Source organism: Danio aesculapii, chromosome 21, assembly GCF_903798145.1.
Source record: "Danio aesculapii chromosome 21, fDanAes4.1, whole genome shotgun sequence".
Lineage (NCBI taxonomy): Eukaryota > Metazoa > Chordata > Actinopteri > Cypriniformes > Danionidae > Danio > Danio aesculapii.
The window spans coordinates 16,034,377-16,051,155 of NC_079455.1; the positions used below are offsets into that span (position 1 = coordinate 16,034,377).

General features: G+C 37.3%; 1 protein-coding gene across 1 annotated transcript in view; it reads left to right on the forward strand.

Annotated features, from left to right (window-relative positions):
• tenm2b (teneurin transmembrane protein 2b) overlaps positions 1–15,258 on the forward strand; it is a 218,739-nt gene extending 203,481 nt beyond the window's left edge. The window contains exons 24-29 of the mRNA XM_056446894.1: positions 2,878–3,053; positions 5,800–6,035; positions 8,063–8,359; positions 8,448–10,068; positions 10,180–10,310; positions 13,517–15,258. Of these exons, the coding sequence (XP_056302869.1) occupies positions 2,878–3,053; positions 5,800–6,035; positions 8,063–8,359; positions 8,448–10,068; positions 10,180–10,310; positions 13,517–14,254 (3,199 nt within the window). The 3' untranslated portion in view covers positions 14,255–15,258. The remainder of the gene's footprint in view (positions 1–2,877; positions 3,054–5,799; positions 6,036–8,062; positions 8,360–8,447; positions 10,069–10,179; positions 10,311–13,516) is intronic.
• Positions 15,259–16,779: the final 1,521 nt, after the last annotated feature.

Genomic DNA, 16,779 nt, shown 5'->3' on the forward strand with positions numbered 1-16,779 from the left:
AATGGAGACACATCCCCATCTTTGACATGCTGTTTTAAAATGACTCTCTTGTCCACTTTCCTTAATTTTTTTTTTTTTTTTTTTTTTTTTTTTGAGTGTAGGGTCTATAGATGAGAGTATGGACTTTTCCTGATCTTTCAAATACATTTTGCATGACAATTTACAAATTAATGCAAAATGAGACAATACAGAGCACAAATTAGGACTGGTAAGAATGCTGTATTTTCTTCTTTGGCTCTAAACTAAATAAAAACATTTCCAGAAGTGTTCAAACGAGAGCAGAATCAATGTGTTAGCATTGTCCTCTGGTGATCAGACTGACTAAAATGCATCTTGATATCAATTCATTATAGCCATTTCATTCGAATATTTTCTAGGCCTTGGCGATTAATCGAAAAGTAATGGAAATCAACATTCAGAACCTATAAGCAACCTAATTTTTCCAGGACGATTTTTTCATTTACTTGCATGTGGAGTCGCGAGACCCCGTTCTGTTAAAGGTGGGGCAGATTTATATTTCACATCTGATCTTTGGTCAAGTAGGACGATGGACCTATTCTTGAGCATTACTTTGCACTACACTGATGATGATGATTGGAAGCTGCACCAGAGATGCCTGAGACGGCATATTTTCCATTACATTAAAATTATTATTGACCTTTTTTTGAAAATAACTTTTAGGCAATGTTCAGTAAATAATCATAGATGGTAGACAGTGTGTGTTTCCTTCAATCATTTTAAAATCAAGTAATGCCCCCTTCATTCAGAAATCTCTAACTTGTAATATGTGAGCATATTTACTGTACAAAACTGTGAGTGAACTCTGAGGGCAAAAATATTAAATAAATAAAAGAATCCTTTTATTAATTGCAATCTTGTTAAAATGTTCAATTAATCAAGATTTTGATTATAGGCAAATTACACAGCCCTAATTCTTTTTATGCCCTTTTTTTGTTGGCAGAAATAGTTTTGATTTGATTTTAAAAACACCTTGTGATATTTCACAACATTTAGTGTTTTTTTTATTTTTTTTTGTTTTTAAGTAGGACAGTAGGCTACATACAGTGTGGGAATTTGTACTGAAATGGTGCTGAAATGAGTGCAAACATGGTGCAGATCTTAAAACCCCCCAGTGTTTAATAGATATTTGAATCATGGTAGATGTTATGATCAATTAGGCTGTGTTACAGTTCTAAACAACGTTGTTATCATTGGTGAGCACTGGCACCTTCATCGGACAGAGCAGAGGATTTTCAAAACAAAGCTTTGGTCCTGCTGCCATCTGGTGTCTGTGTGCTAGAACTGCTCCCATCACCTACAGTACAGAACTACAGGCGTTACTTTCAGTAATTGAATTAATGCTGGATAACATCTTTTTTGTAATGACTTATCCACCAGCTTGTGTAAGCTCTTTAGTGAGTTAGTAATATTTTTAATATTATATAATTATTGCTGTTATTCTTAAAATTTCTAATTTGCTGTTTTATGACAATTATAAAGACACTTTTTTTCAGTCCAATTACATAAGGAATTATTTACCTCAACACTGTGTGCTGACTTACATTTGAGAATAAAAATCTGAAAAATGATTTAGTTCTTTCTGTCTGTGCCTAATAAATGAAAATACAATTTCTACAAGGCCTGCACAATATATCGTTTCGCCATTCATATCGCCATGTGCGTATCTGCGTTGCAAGGCATGCATTGTGGAGTCTGAATTATAGTTGACCAGGAGCCACAGAATTGTATTTTATTACTTTATTTATACTGAATATATACTTTTTATGCCAAACCCCTTTTTGTAATTGAGTAATTCCTAGTCTACATTTCAAAGCGAAAACAAGATTATTTTACTTACCCCACTGGCAGATCATATACCTTGTTTTGAGAAATAAAAAAAATAAAAAAAACTCTTAATTTTGACTTAATTTTTCTGAAGAACAAAACAATATTTTTACTTTTTGAACCAGAATCGAGACAGCAAAGTAAGAAAAGCATTTTTTTCAATTGCACTTAGTCAATTTCTGTTGGACACAGAAAACCATTATTCAAACTATTATGTGAAATGGATTTCAGATCGCAATATGTATCACAGAAAGATAAAATATCACAATATCAGATTTTTTCAATATCGTGCAGCCCTAATTTCTAATATTAAACAGGTTTGACAGGTGCTCTGAAACATGTAAACATTCTAGATGTGTGTTTGATTAAAGCATAGTTTTTGTTTACTTCTACAATGATACGTTAAACAATTGTTCTAAAAAAAAAAGTGTATAAATTTTCCAGAAAATAGCACTGAATGTAAAACACTTCAAACATTTAACATAACAACAGCAACAACTATATAATAATACATGTAACTACTAGGGCCCGACAGAATCTGCAGACATTTTTTGCTATTTCTGCTGAGAATTTTGTAAAAAGTCTACGGATTTATGTGGAAAGATTTTGGGAGTATCATAGCTAAAAACGCAATATTTTAAATTAAAAAAATACCCTTTTAACTTGTATTTAATGTTTACAATGCCAAGTCAATTAGATCCACTTATTTACTGAACAAAGCTAGTCTCTCATATAATAGATCTACTAAAAGACAGAAAATATTACTTTACAAACTGTATTGTAAATAAATCTTATGAACATTTTCATATTAGTCAATAATATTACTGAAATTAATTTAAAAACTGAATAAATCTAAATCTACAAACATCTACACAAGTAAATAAAGACTCAATGATGAGCTTAAAATCAGGGGAAATCTACAGATTTCTGCGTGCATGGAATCCGTGTGAGCCTACTAACAACTAATCATTCTGAAAACACTGACTGTTATATTCCCAGCAGTGAGTTTTGATTTGTCTCTCTTCTTCCCAGCTATGACAGTGAGGGTCGTCTGACCAACGTGACGTATCCCACCGGTGTTGTGACCAGCCTGCGTCGTGAGATGGAGGAGTCCATCAACATCGACATGGAGAGCTCAAACCGAGATGATGATGTCACCGTTGTCACTAATCTCTCATCTGTCGAGGCGTCTTACACTGTGGTTCAAGGTAAAAACACACAACCACAACATGCAAAGAACAAAGCTCAGTCCAGATCTCATGCTGATGCCCCCCGTTCTGTAAATCACATCCATTAAGATCCAAACATGCAGCAGGAAAGTAGACGGATGTTTCTTTTTTCTTCCCACTGGGAGGCCACATTGTTTGAATGTGCGGCGTCCAGCAGAGCAGAGAAATCACCATTTTACTATTTACCATAGGCTGCCTTTAGGGGTTCTTTGTGGAGGCAAAAGCTTGAAGGCTTAAACTCCTCTCTTTATATCCAGTGGATTATATGTTGATGATGGATTTGCTCACGTAACATACTTGTTACTTCCTGTAAGGAGTTCACTTTTGCCGTTTATTCGAGACAAATTACATGGAAAACCAATCCTTTGGGTGCCCTCTGCTTGTTAGGAGTCCACCAAAATGCGGTTGGATTTTCTATATTTATTTATTTTATGACTTTGAAATTGTGCATGATTGTGTTTCCCAGGTACATTTCTGTAGAAAGCAGCGTCTGATCCAATTATACCTTGTAAATGGAAGTGAAGATGTTTGTGCTGCTTTTAGCCGAAGCTAAATCTTCTTTATAGCCAAAAGCCGCATTACACACATCCTCCCTGCAGTGCTGCGCTTCCCCTGATGCACAATAGACTGTCAGATCAGACCTAATGCTTCATACTCAATTGAATGAATCTTTGGGAACACTTCATAATAAGTTGACTTACAGTAATACTTTAATGACATCAAAGAGTGCATAAATACAGCTATGAGAAAAATTAAGAGACCACTTGAATTATAATAAAATATTAGATATACAAATAAATGAAGAATAACAATATTGTCATATAATCATTTAGGACCCTATCATACACCCGGTAATTTAAAGTGCAAGACATGTTTGGCGCAATTTGTTGCTATTTTCAGACCAGCGCAACCCTATTTTTCAAGTTTTCCACCCTGTTGTTTAAATTGCAAATCCATTTGCGGCACTTTGTGGACTCATGGGTGTTGGCATGTTGCTATTTTGAGGAACAAAAATAGACCGCGCCATTGACCAACTGAAAGCTGGTCTAAAGTCCAGCGCAGAGCACGTTAGTTACGCACCTATGCAGGTCCAAACACTTATTGCTTAAGACACACAGGATGTACAGCAATACACAAATATCTTTACATATGAAACTAAATTAAAGGAATACAATATTACAAAAATTATTATTTTCTGCCTCCATGTCGGGGGGCTTTTTCTGTTTATTCGTGACAATTTGCATTTGTATAATGTCATTATTATTATTAGTAGTAGTAGTGGTAGTAGTAGTAGTGGTAGTGGTAGTAGTAGTGGTAGTAGTGGCTGTAGTAGTGGTAGTGGTAGTAGTGGTAGTGATAGTAGTGGTAGTAGTGGTGGTAGTAGTAGTGGTGGTGGTGGTAGTATTACTTATTTTATGCATATTTATATTTGTTTTATTAAAAACAAATTTAGATTTGTCCATCTGTCGGGTTTTGGAGACATTTGGAACACTATATAAAAATAGAAGGGCATAAGTTTGTGTTTGGATGTGTTTGGATATAACTCCGTTGTTTGACCATGCTTCATTATTATTATTTATTTGTTTGTTTGTTTGCTGGAAATTAGAACTGAATTTAGAAATAGTTTTGAAACAAATCTTTGCGACTAACAAACAAAATTAAATATGTAGGCTAATAAATGTCTTCAGTGGAATGCGTACAACATCGTTTCCGTATTCACGAAATTAAAGGTGTAAAAGTAAAGAGAAAGTAAAGAGGCAAAATAGAGGAGGATCATTCTTTATCCTTGTGCTGCAGATGCTCTGTTTAACTGTTTTCTCGCTAGTGAAGCGTTCAGTTTTTCCACTTACAAAATGCGCCATGTAAATAGCAAATTTCCCATAGCGTGACGCAACCGACTCTTACAGAGAATGAGAGAAGAGACTTTGATTGGTTTAATGCACGTTATGCTCAAAACACACCCATAACTCATTAAGAAAATAAGCACAACCCTGTTAGATCATGCGCCAGGGTGCAGAGTGTATTTTTGCATCCTTGAAATAGCAAAAGTGGATTTGGACACGTCCTTAATGCTTTTGTGCCATGCACTTTACACTTTGCGCCTAGCTCGTTAAAATAGAGCCCTTAGAACGCTTTTTTTCATTTGTTGTCATTGCAAAAATCAGGATTATTGAATCAAATATTGATTTCTTGAAGTTAAAACACTGTAATTGTGTTGTCTGAAAATAAATATAAACATCTGAAAACGTCAAATGTTTTACTTAATGCAAAAAATATATTTATTATTTTAAATTTGGAATATCAGTTGTTGACAAAATAAAACTAAAATATTATTTTACTCAAATAATTAAAATTGTTCATCCAGAGAAAGTGACCATTTAAGTAGTGTCTTCACATGTTACAAAAGATTTCGATCTTAAGTAATTGCTGTTATTTGTTTAACAAATCTGTCTGTTGCTCAAATTATTAACTTTCCTTTCAACTCTGAATCTGAACTGTTTCTTGAACAAATTTTAATATAATCATTTCTGAAGCATCACATGATATTGAAGACTGAAGTAATGCTACTGAAATGCAGCTTTGATTCCCAAGAAAAACATTTTAAGATGTATTAAACTAGAAGTCCTTTTAAATTATAGCCATGATAAATGATTTATAATTTATTGTTTAGAGAGTATAACTTTTCATCCTCATTTGCTTATTGTTTCTCCTTGTCTTTTTACAGACCAAGTGCGCAATAGCTATCAGTTGTACCACAATGGCACACTGCGAGTGTCCTATGCTAATGGGATGGGCATCAGCTTCCACACGGAACCACACATCATTGCAGGATCTGTAAGCCCAACCATCGGGAGGCGCAACATCAGTCTGCCCACTGACAGCGGACTCAACTCCATTGAGTGGCGCATGAGAAAAGAGCTGACCAAGGGCAAGGTCACAGTGTTTGGCAGGAAGCTGCGCGTAAGCTTTTCTTTTCTACCACTGAAGCTAATCGACAAGTCGGCAGTTTTATTTGCGATAGCACTTTACAAAATGCTCATTGTCTGAAAGACATTTTACAGAAATTCATAATGTTCATCTTTACATTGGAATGCTAAAGTAATTATAATGTTTCAGTTTAAAGCTGGCCAATTGAATCATTTAAATGTACAAATCATTTGATTATGTAAAGTTAGGTGCACACTGTAGAATTTTGACAATCCTGAAAGATTTGATCTTAGAAAAAAAGTCTGTAGTCTTTCCAACCAATCAGTGGCAACTGAAATCAGACTGTGTCCACAATTGTGTAGTGAGGCTCCTTTTACACCAACTTTCAAATCATAAACCAATAGGAGCCAGACACTAAATGAAAATACATAGTGACAACAAGGCACCACAGGGAAAATGTGAGAGAGAGAGATGGGTTGTTGGTAACATCTAGGCATGGGCTGAAATAAGATTCTGATGGTATAATAACCTTGGATAAAAATATCACGATTTCACAGTATCACGGTATTGTGATTGACCCTTCGCTAAGCCACACCCAAAAACCGCCATCCACCAATCAAGGCTTAGCAACCGTAGCTACGCGCAGGGGCTCTGTAAAACTTTCGAGTGAGGGAAACAGGCACCCGGTATCCTAAATGTTTGGACGGGATGGTGGACTTTTTTCCCTTTTCAAAACCAAAATACTAAATATTTCACGAGCAGCTGTTTTTCATTAGTTTATAAAGAGCACACAAACATACTGACAGTTATAGGTAACTTACTGTACATTGTTATGGGTCACTGATGCTGAAATTCAGCACAAATCCATTAATTTCCCCTTTCTGGCTGTTCTTTCTATGAATGAATGATGTAAAAGCTCTGTCCATGCGTGTTTCCTCGCCGGTTAATAACTATATATTTCATTGCACAACATTAGTCTATCAGGATTTTTTGGCTAAAAATAGAGAAATGTAATTATTTATAATTAGATTCTTTTTAAATTTCACCTCTCCTGCTGTGCATGAACTGAGCTGTTGAACGGTCAGCGTATGAGGCGGCTAGGCTAAGCTAGCTTCAATTTTGATTGTATTATTCTCTAATCGGTTGCCTATTATGTCGTGTATATACTCCTGGAATGCATACTGCAGTCCTTATTTTTTCTGGATTTCTCGGATATCTCTCCTGTTCGCCAAAAATGGCATTATATCCCTGGCATATCTGACACCGCGCATACACATTGTAAAAGCCGTGCCAGGCACGAAAGCTTGACAGGCGTAGCAACAGTAATTAAGGAGGGCGGGGCTTAGCGAAGGGTCAATTACTGCTCGAAAATATATTCTTTTTAAATGTCTGGGTAAAAAACAAAAACTTTTTCCTCTTTTGAACACAATATATTTTACTTTGAGAAACATTTAAAATATCTTGGAAAAGTAAACATTACAGGCTATGAATTATTGACTTCTGCTATCCTCAATTTTTACAATTTAAAACGACATCATTAGATATCTTTTCTGCTAAAGATACTGCTGTCCTAAAAAAAAAAAAAAAAAGAACGTAAATAAAAAATCTTATACATACCTTAGGAACGGTATTGCAGAAAATTTTGACGGTTTTAAAACCTTGATCTTATCAAACTGCGGTATACCTTGAAAACAGTTATCGTCCATGCCTAGTAACGTCCTCTTTTGCCCGGATACAACTTGTTCCACATGCTGTCTTTGCTAGTAAATCTGGGCCCAATGCAGTTTTCTTTCCTGGGCTCCCTAAGTAAATATAAAAATTACATCTGGCGGGGGCTTGAAGGTCACAGACTTCACTGTGAGCCCTTCAATGTCTCTGTAACATGCTCCATGCACTCGGTTCCACCTAAGATCCCACAGCATGACATGGTTTATATCTGTAAACATATCTGTACAATCTGAGAATCAATGATATTAAAACGTATTCAGTGTACAGCTAGCTTTAACAAGAGTTTAAATTGAAGTTTATGACTTGGAATAACCTTAAATGTTGTCCTGCAGGTCCACAGCAGAAACCTTCTGTCCATTGACTATGACCGCAACACTAGAACTGAGAAGATCTACGATGACCACCGAAAGTTCACTCTGCGCATTATCTATGATGCCCAGGGCCGACCAGCCACCTGGCTCCCTAGTAGCAGCTTAGCCCTGGTCAATGTGTCTTACTCACCCACCGGCCGACTAGTGGGCTTGCAGAGGGGCAGCATGAGTGAGAAGAGCGAGTTTGACACTTTTGGACGGATCCTGTCAAGAACCTTTGTTGATGGCAAAATATGGAGCTTCAGCTACGTGGACAAAGTGAGTTGAATTATTTTTCACCAGTATTTATTTTGTGTACTCATTTTGCTCATATTTTCTCTTTCTCTCTCTCTCTCTCTCTCTGCAGTCCATGGTGTTGCTGCTCCAGCAAAGTCAAAAGCAATACGTCTTTGATTTTGATACAGCGGGCAGACTCACAGCGGTCACAATGCCCAGCATGGCTCGACACACAATGGCCACCCATGTGTCTGTCGGCTACATTCGCAACACCTACAACCCCCCTGAAAGCAATGCCACAGTTATCCATGACTTCAGCGAGGATGGGCGTCCATGTGCAATGTTCTACCTTGGAACGGGACGACGAGTACTTTACAAGTACGGGAAGCTGGGAAAACTCTCTGAGGTGTTGTACGATGCCACTGCAGTCACCTTTGGCTATGATGAGACAACAGGAGTCCTCAAAATGGTCAACCTGCAGAGTGGAGGCTTCTCCTGCACCATTCGCTATCGCAAACTGGGTCCTCTAGTAGACAAGCAGATGTACCGCTTCTCCGAAGAAGGAATGGTTAACGCTCGCTTCGACTACACCTATCATGACAACAGCTTCAGGGTGGCTAGCATAAAGCCGGTAATAGGAGAAACCCCACTTCCTGTGGATCTATACCGCTATGATGAGATCTCTGGCAAGGTTGAACACTTCGGCAAGTTCGGCATCATATACTACGACATCAACCAAATCATCACCACAGCTGTGATGACGCTCAGCAAGCACTTTGATGCACATGGTCGCATCAAGGAAGTGCAATATGAGATCTTTCGCTCATTGATGTATTGGATGACCGTGCAGTATGACAGCATGGGCAGAGTTATCAAACGGGAGTTAAAGATTGGTCCCTATGCCAATACCACACAGTACCGATATGAATATGATGGTGATGGACAACTTGTGGGGGTCAAGGTTGATGACTGGTCAACATGGCGCTACAGTTATGACCTGAACGGCAACCTCCATTTGCTCAACCCGGGTAACAGTGCCCGTTTGCTGCCACTGCGATATGATCTTCGAGACCGAATTACGAGGCTGGGTGACATGCAGTATCAACTCGATGAGGACGGTGTGCTCATGCAAAGGGGCTCGGACATATTTGAGTACAACTCCAAAGGTCTTCTTGAGCGAGCCTACAGCCGCACAGCAGGAGGTTGGAGTGTCCATTATCGTTACGATGGTCTGGGTCGCCGTGTCTCCCGCAGAACTAGTGAAGGCGAGCATCAGCAGTACTTCTACGCAGACTTGAACTATCCCACTCGGGTCACCCATGTGTACAACCACACGAGAGCTGAAATCACCTCCTTCTATTATGACCTACAGGGTCATCTGTTCGCTATGGAGGTCAGCGGTGGGGAGGAATATTACATCGCCTCTGACAATGTAGGCACCCCTCTGGCCATCTTCAGCAGTAACGGGCAGATGGTCAAGCAGATGCAGTTCACGGCATACGGCGAGATCTACCATGATTCTAACCCAGATTTCCAGCTCATATTGGGCTTCCATGGAGGGCTTTATGATTCTCTCACAAAGCTGGTGCATTTTGCCCAGAGAGACTATGACGTCCTGGCAGGAAGATGGATTGCACCTGATCATACGCTGTGGTCGAAAATAGGCAAAGAGCCAGCTCCATTCAATCTGTATATGTTCAAGAACAACAATCCACTCAGTGATATGATTGATGTGAAAAACTATGTGACAGGTGAGAGGGTGATAAAACCTGAGCTAAAGCTTTTGTGTAAATGATGCACAGTGCTTCCTATGACAGCTTGTAAAAGGGAGGGTTTTTTTTCCTCTTTTTTTTGTCTTGCAGATGTGAAGAGTTGGCTGGTAATGTTTGGCTTTCAACTCAGCAACATCATCCCAGGGTTTCCCAGGCATTCACTTTATTTTGTTAACCCTCCTTATGAGATATTTGCCAGTCAGGACTCTGATAACGCTCAGGTGAGTTTGATTTGGTGCCCTTTTTACAACTAAAATTACATGTCGACACTGGCAAATGAGCAAATGGCTTCACCAGTAATACAGCGCCCCACCACTAAATGAATGAAAACCTAAAAATGAAACAAAAAGAAATGTGTACCTCCTCATTGCATACTGAAAAAAAATCATGTACTGCTTTTATTCTTTATTAAGAGTATGTTTAAAAATACAGTCAACAACCAATCTAAATTAAAACCTTTCAAGTAATATTAACACCTTTGAAATAATATTTTTAACAAAGATGACCAGTCTCATTGTGTATTCCATGTGGGCATGCCAATAATGACTATATTTATATTGATTAGACTAATTTATTGATTATTCAACTAAACTACTCATTTTATTTTAATCATTTAAAATTGTATATTAATAATTTCCTTTTATTTAACATGCAACTTTGACATTCAGAATGTACTTTGAAAAAGTACCAATGTAAACAAGCCATTGACAAAACGTATAAAAATGTAATAAATCTAATTAGAAAAATTAAACAAACCTAATAAAATAAAAGAATTAGCATGTTCTTAATATGAATGGATACTTTACGTATATCTACATGTTCATAAGGTCATTTATGCCACTAGAAATTCGGGTTGAGCGATGTCGATCAATTTGGCATTGTACGATGTCTAATACGAAACATCACAATGGACGATGGCATCATCATCATAGAATGATGAATAATGAATAATTCATAGAATTTATGAATAATTAATAAACTCATAACTAATTAACTATTTGTAGCCTACCGTTTCAACTACCTGACCCGCTTGGTCTTTGTTTTACCCATAACCAAATCATAAATAAAGATAAGTTACACACAAGTTACCACCTGTCAATCTCTTTTTCCGCATAACTCTGGCATGAATAGGCAGTAAGTGATCTGTGTCGTTATAATCGCCTCGACAAACTTGGTTGGTAAAAAAGGTGCACAAGTACAACCAACAGAAACCAACGAACATTATCTGAGGTTTTTGCTAAAACTACGTCTATTGACCCAACCCTACTAGCAATGCAATACAATTTCTTTAATTTAGCATAAAACAACTACTGCCCCTCATTAATGAAATAGGAGTAAAAGTTGATCTTTAACATTAATTTGTCTCTCACAACAGTCTCATGATTAAGATCTCATACATCATATCTGACTCTGAACACATGATAGCGCTTGTAATTATTATATTATATTTAATATGAAGGAAAAAAGCTTTTGGTTGAAGCTACAATAAAGCTTTGGTTAAAAAAAGGTACAATGGTTTAATTTTGCACATAGGTTATGTCAACTTCTGATAGAAACTAGTGGTTTACCAGATCACAAATCTCCTGATTCGGCTAACATCACGGTTTTAAGTCCAGGATCTGACTATTTTTCGCATCAGCAAAAATGGGATGAAACAAATGTAGTTTGCTTTCCATTTTTTTAACAATAGTATATAGTAATAAACTTTTGGTGTTAAAAAACAAAACTTAGAATCTGTCATTTTAATAACAATAAAAAGCAGGAAATAGTCCGCTGAATTTAATACAATTTTTATACTGTGAAAAAGGATCGGGCTGATAACTTTAAATGTGTACTATTAACATAACCTTGTACAACAATACTTCATATGCATGTTTTAGCCTCATTTTCAATAATGATTTAATAAGACTCATTAAATTAAAACATCATGTATCATTACTAGATGTATCATTTTTGAATAATTATTCAGGGACATTTTTGATTATGTTCGATAGGTTCTCGCTACCTATTGGTTAAACAATATAATTGCTACAGCTTTTGGAGTAAAGGTGTCCAACCTGAACCACATAACATTTATTAATAAAATAGCTTATAAAAAACTACAATGTAATGTCATTAGTTCTAAGTTTATTTCTAGTAAAAAAAAAAAAACTTGTACATTTCTTTATTTTTCATGCATCATTTTTGCAAAGCACATTAAAACATGAAAAAAAAAACATTAAACAAAATGTCAGAGCTAAGAATTTTACTTACCTTTCACAAAAGATTTATACACCTGCTTTATTTGCTCAGTCTTATCCTTTTAAAAATATTTTTGTGTTTTTCCTTATTTTCCATATCAAAGTGAAAGATTGATCTCATCTTTAGCAGGATGAAGACTTAGATTTGATGTTGTACAATAAAAATGGTAATATAAAAATCATAAGTCAATTAAAAATATTGATGTAGACTAACTATGAAGTCATTTCAGTGGATTAAACAGATGAAGCTCTTATTCCTTGCACTGGAATTGCACGTTTTAGATGATGGTCACAACACTAGCCAAGTTTCCATCCAAAAATGTGAATTAACTTTATGCGCAAAACTGGAATATCGCATAAAAGATGTGCGAATAAGCAGCGTTTCCATTCAATGAGTCAAAGAGAACAAAATCATCACTTCCTGATTATCTGGCGCCAAATATCAACAGTAAAAATGGAATTTACTGCAGTAGGAGACGCTGCATGAATCTTTTCTTCATTTAGTAAATCGCCTCAGAAGGCAATCCTGAAATGCAGTGAACGTGTGGTGTCGTTTAAAGGGGTCAGACGCAGAGCACAGACGCTCTTGATTCTGAAGGTCATCAATAATATAATAACAGTAATACTGAAATGATTAAGGTGTTTTAGAATGACCAAAACAACAGTTCAGATGTTTTACAAAGTGCTCAGCCAGCAGGTTTATCCATTCGCACACATTTTTATCACCACATGATCTCTTATAACATTCTTTTTTTAATTTATTTAATTTTTTTAATTTTTTTTTTAAATCACATGATCTTTTTTTAATGTGCATACTGGAATTTGTTCGGTAAAAGTATTCCCATCGAAGGTTTTGTGCATCTTTTCTTATCGAATAAAAAGTTTATCCTACTCACTTATGCGCACATGTTGTTTTTAATGCACATTTTCAAAACTTGTGCCCATCTTGGCATTTCCATCAATAATTTTTTTTATGCGCATATCAAAATTGTACATAAGAATAGGTGGATGGAAATATAGCTAGTGAATTCACAACAGCACTTTTAGCAAAAAATTGACCAATCTTAACCAACTTCCCCTGTAAATTAGTTGCCAACACAGCACATAATTCAAACTGACTCACATAACATGTATTACTGCTGAGCCACTTCTATTGGGTGTAACTAACCATTCATGCCATTTCACAGCTCTTCACTGGAGTTCAGCATTCTGTGGACAGACACAACCAGGCCTTCATGGTTCTTGAGGGAAGGCGACTTAACAAACAGCGGCGCACCAAGCGTGACAAGCCCGGTTACTGGTTTGGCACCAGCACACCCATCGTGGGCAAAGGCATGATGCTTGCTATCAAGGAGAGCCACGTATTCACAGACCTGTCCAGCTCAGCCAGCGAAGACAGTCGCAAAATATCTCAGATCCTCAGCAATGCTATCTACCTGGAGGGCACTCATTACACCATCGAAGGCCGGGACTGCCACTTCTTCGTGAAGCTTGGGCTTGCAGACAGTGATCTGCTTGCACTGGGACTCAGCGGTGGCCACAAGAGCCTGGAGAGCGGGATCAATATTACGATAAGTGGACGCTCCCGGCGTGGCGTCACCCTAGAAATCCACTCCTCCAAACTCACCTACAGCATCCGATATGGACTCTCAGCAGAGGTCCTGGAAAAGGAGCGAAGCCGTGTGCTGGAACAGGCCCACCAGAGGGCACTGTCTGGAGCCTGGGCTAGGGAGCAGCAACAAGTGCGAGACGGCAGGGAAGGGGGACGCGTGTGGGCTGAAACCGAGAGGGGACAACTGTTAGCCATGGGGAAGGTTGCAGGTTACGAGGGCTATTACGTGCTGCCGGTGGAGCAATATCCTGAACTGGCAGACAGCAGCGCTAACATCCAGTTCCTCAAACAGAACGAGATGGGCAGGAGGTAACAGAGTTCAGCTGGTGCTGATGCCACTCCATCTCCTACGGAGAGAAACAACCTGGTTGCTGCAGAGACGCTTCCCGAAAATGGAGAACTGAACAGCCAGTGGCAAGAACACTATGACCCAATCAATATTGGAGGAAAAAAGCACTTGTGAACAATGATTTTGTAGAGACATTTTGACTTTCTAGAAAGTGGTGAATATTTTTTAGTCATTTCAGATTGGCTGTGAGTGGCGGGTGTTTATGTGATGATAGTGTGATGGCTCACTGCTTTGGTTTTTCATGGCTCCATATCAAACCATCAAAGACAAATCACACTCAATCAGTTTATCGTCACGCTCAAGCTGCAGTACTCAATAAATCTGCATCACCTGCTCTCATACGTGTTCGTGAATCTACACTGGAACAATTTCAAGAGGAACGTATGCATCTTGCCATTTTCAATCTCGTTCCCCATGGATTTTTTCAGTGGATGTCGGTGCAGTGTTTGTATGAAGTTTAAATTGCGCCATGCAAGGCTGAGCCTTCAGTGGATGTGTTGATCCTCATCTGTCCTCTTCTGTTCTCAATATTTGACAATCACAGGGGCTGAAACACTGATCAATAAAACTGTACATGAGCCAACGGTTTTGTATAATATGTAAGAGAGATTATTGATCCTCTTGTTTTTTATGTTATTAATTTATCTTGGCAGATGAAAGCTTAATATATATCATTTTTTAAGTCTTTTAAAACTGTGAAACCTTCTACACATGTAAAATATTCTCATTGACTCAACAGTTTGAGTGTGTTAATCAAGAACATTTTAAGGAAGTGGCTTCATTGTCAGGTTATGTGAAAATCCATTGCAAGACCCATTGCAGAGTTTTGTTTTGTTTTTGGAATATTACGAAAGCTAAAACAGCCTTTGACTTGTTTCTTTATTGGTGTAGAATCTCTTCAGACTGTGGTTATTCAGTGTGAATATGAGCTTCAGACTCACACTCAGACACCTGGAGAATGAGGTTCTTTGGACATTCTATAAAAATAAAACATTTGCATTTGTACTGTTTGACTGAATTATTTCCTTTGCAGCTCAGTGCAGCACTTGCTTTTTTTATGAATGGTGTAACAGATAGTAAAGGATCTTCATTTCAGAAATGGGAAATTTTCTCAAAAGGTTTTTAATTTAAAAAGAAACTATTTGGAAGCAAGCTAACCTCAGTCACAAACAAACAGTTCCCACAACTGAAGACATTGTTCATCTAGTCAGGTTTGGTCTAGTTCACCTCATCCCAAGCCTCTGTTAATAATCCCAAATGAGAAATTTTGAGGTAGTAACAAAGACTTTAGCCATCAATATGCAAAGTAATGGAATTAATACTGAATTTATTAAAGAGAGAGAGAGAGAGATCGTGATTAAGCATGTGTGAACTATGGTGTCTGCTTGTCTCTCAACAATCAACAGCAAAATTAAAGTGAACAGTGGCATTATTGCCCTGCTACAGAGAAATGTAACTTTTCAAATTGCGAAACTAGTTAAGTTATTGGTAGAGCCATACAAAATCTGCAGACATTTTTTGCTATTTCTGGGCAGAATTTTGTTAAAAATCTGTTGATTTATACTGAATGATTTTGGGAGTATCGTAACTTAAAACTTAATATGTGAAATAAAAAATAATACCTTATTTAATGTTTACAATGCACATCCAATTAAGTCTTTCATATAATATGCCTAAATTACAGAAAATATTACTTATGGTTTCCGCTACATTCATTCTTCCATGGTGGGGCGCCACGCAAAAACTCATCCCGCCACGGCTACATTACAGCTTCTCATTTAAAACATTTTGTTTTTTTAATAGCGGGTGATAATCGCACCAAAACGTATTAAAGGGTAAGTGAATTATAGCAGCGCAAACTTTTCTGTAACAGTAGTAGTGCTGTGCTTCATTTGTTTAACCCTTTAAGGTTACGTACTGACTGACTGGCTGACAGGTGCATGATGTGTGAGGCCAGCAAACACGACGTATAGCCTAGCCATTTCACTTTACTTCAGGACGCATTAATGCTACTCTGTAGGTCTATTGGTGACATTCATAAATATTCCTAGCAAATCTAATAAATGCTGGAGACATACTCGTTACATAAATGCACTAAATCGCACTCAGCAGCATTTGTTTGAGAGCGCACAAGATTTGATAGGCTAGATCGGCTTATATTTGAGAGGGCGTGCAAGAAGTTTTGTGCAGGAGCAGAGGAAATCAGCGCGCAAGCAAAGAGATTGACATGCTCGTAGGTTATTACATAAATGCTATCTCAACTTCTAATACTGCGCTCACGACATTTGTTATTGAAATAACGCCACAGGTAGTTGGTAGATCTGTGTAAACAAAAGGCCTGCCGCCACAGCTGGAAAAAATCCTAGAGAAAACACTGACTTTACAAACTGTATTGTAAATAAATCATATGAATATTTTCATATTAGTGAACATTATTACTGAAATTAATATAAAAACTGAATAAATATAAATGTACACACATTTACACA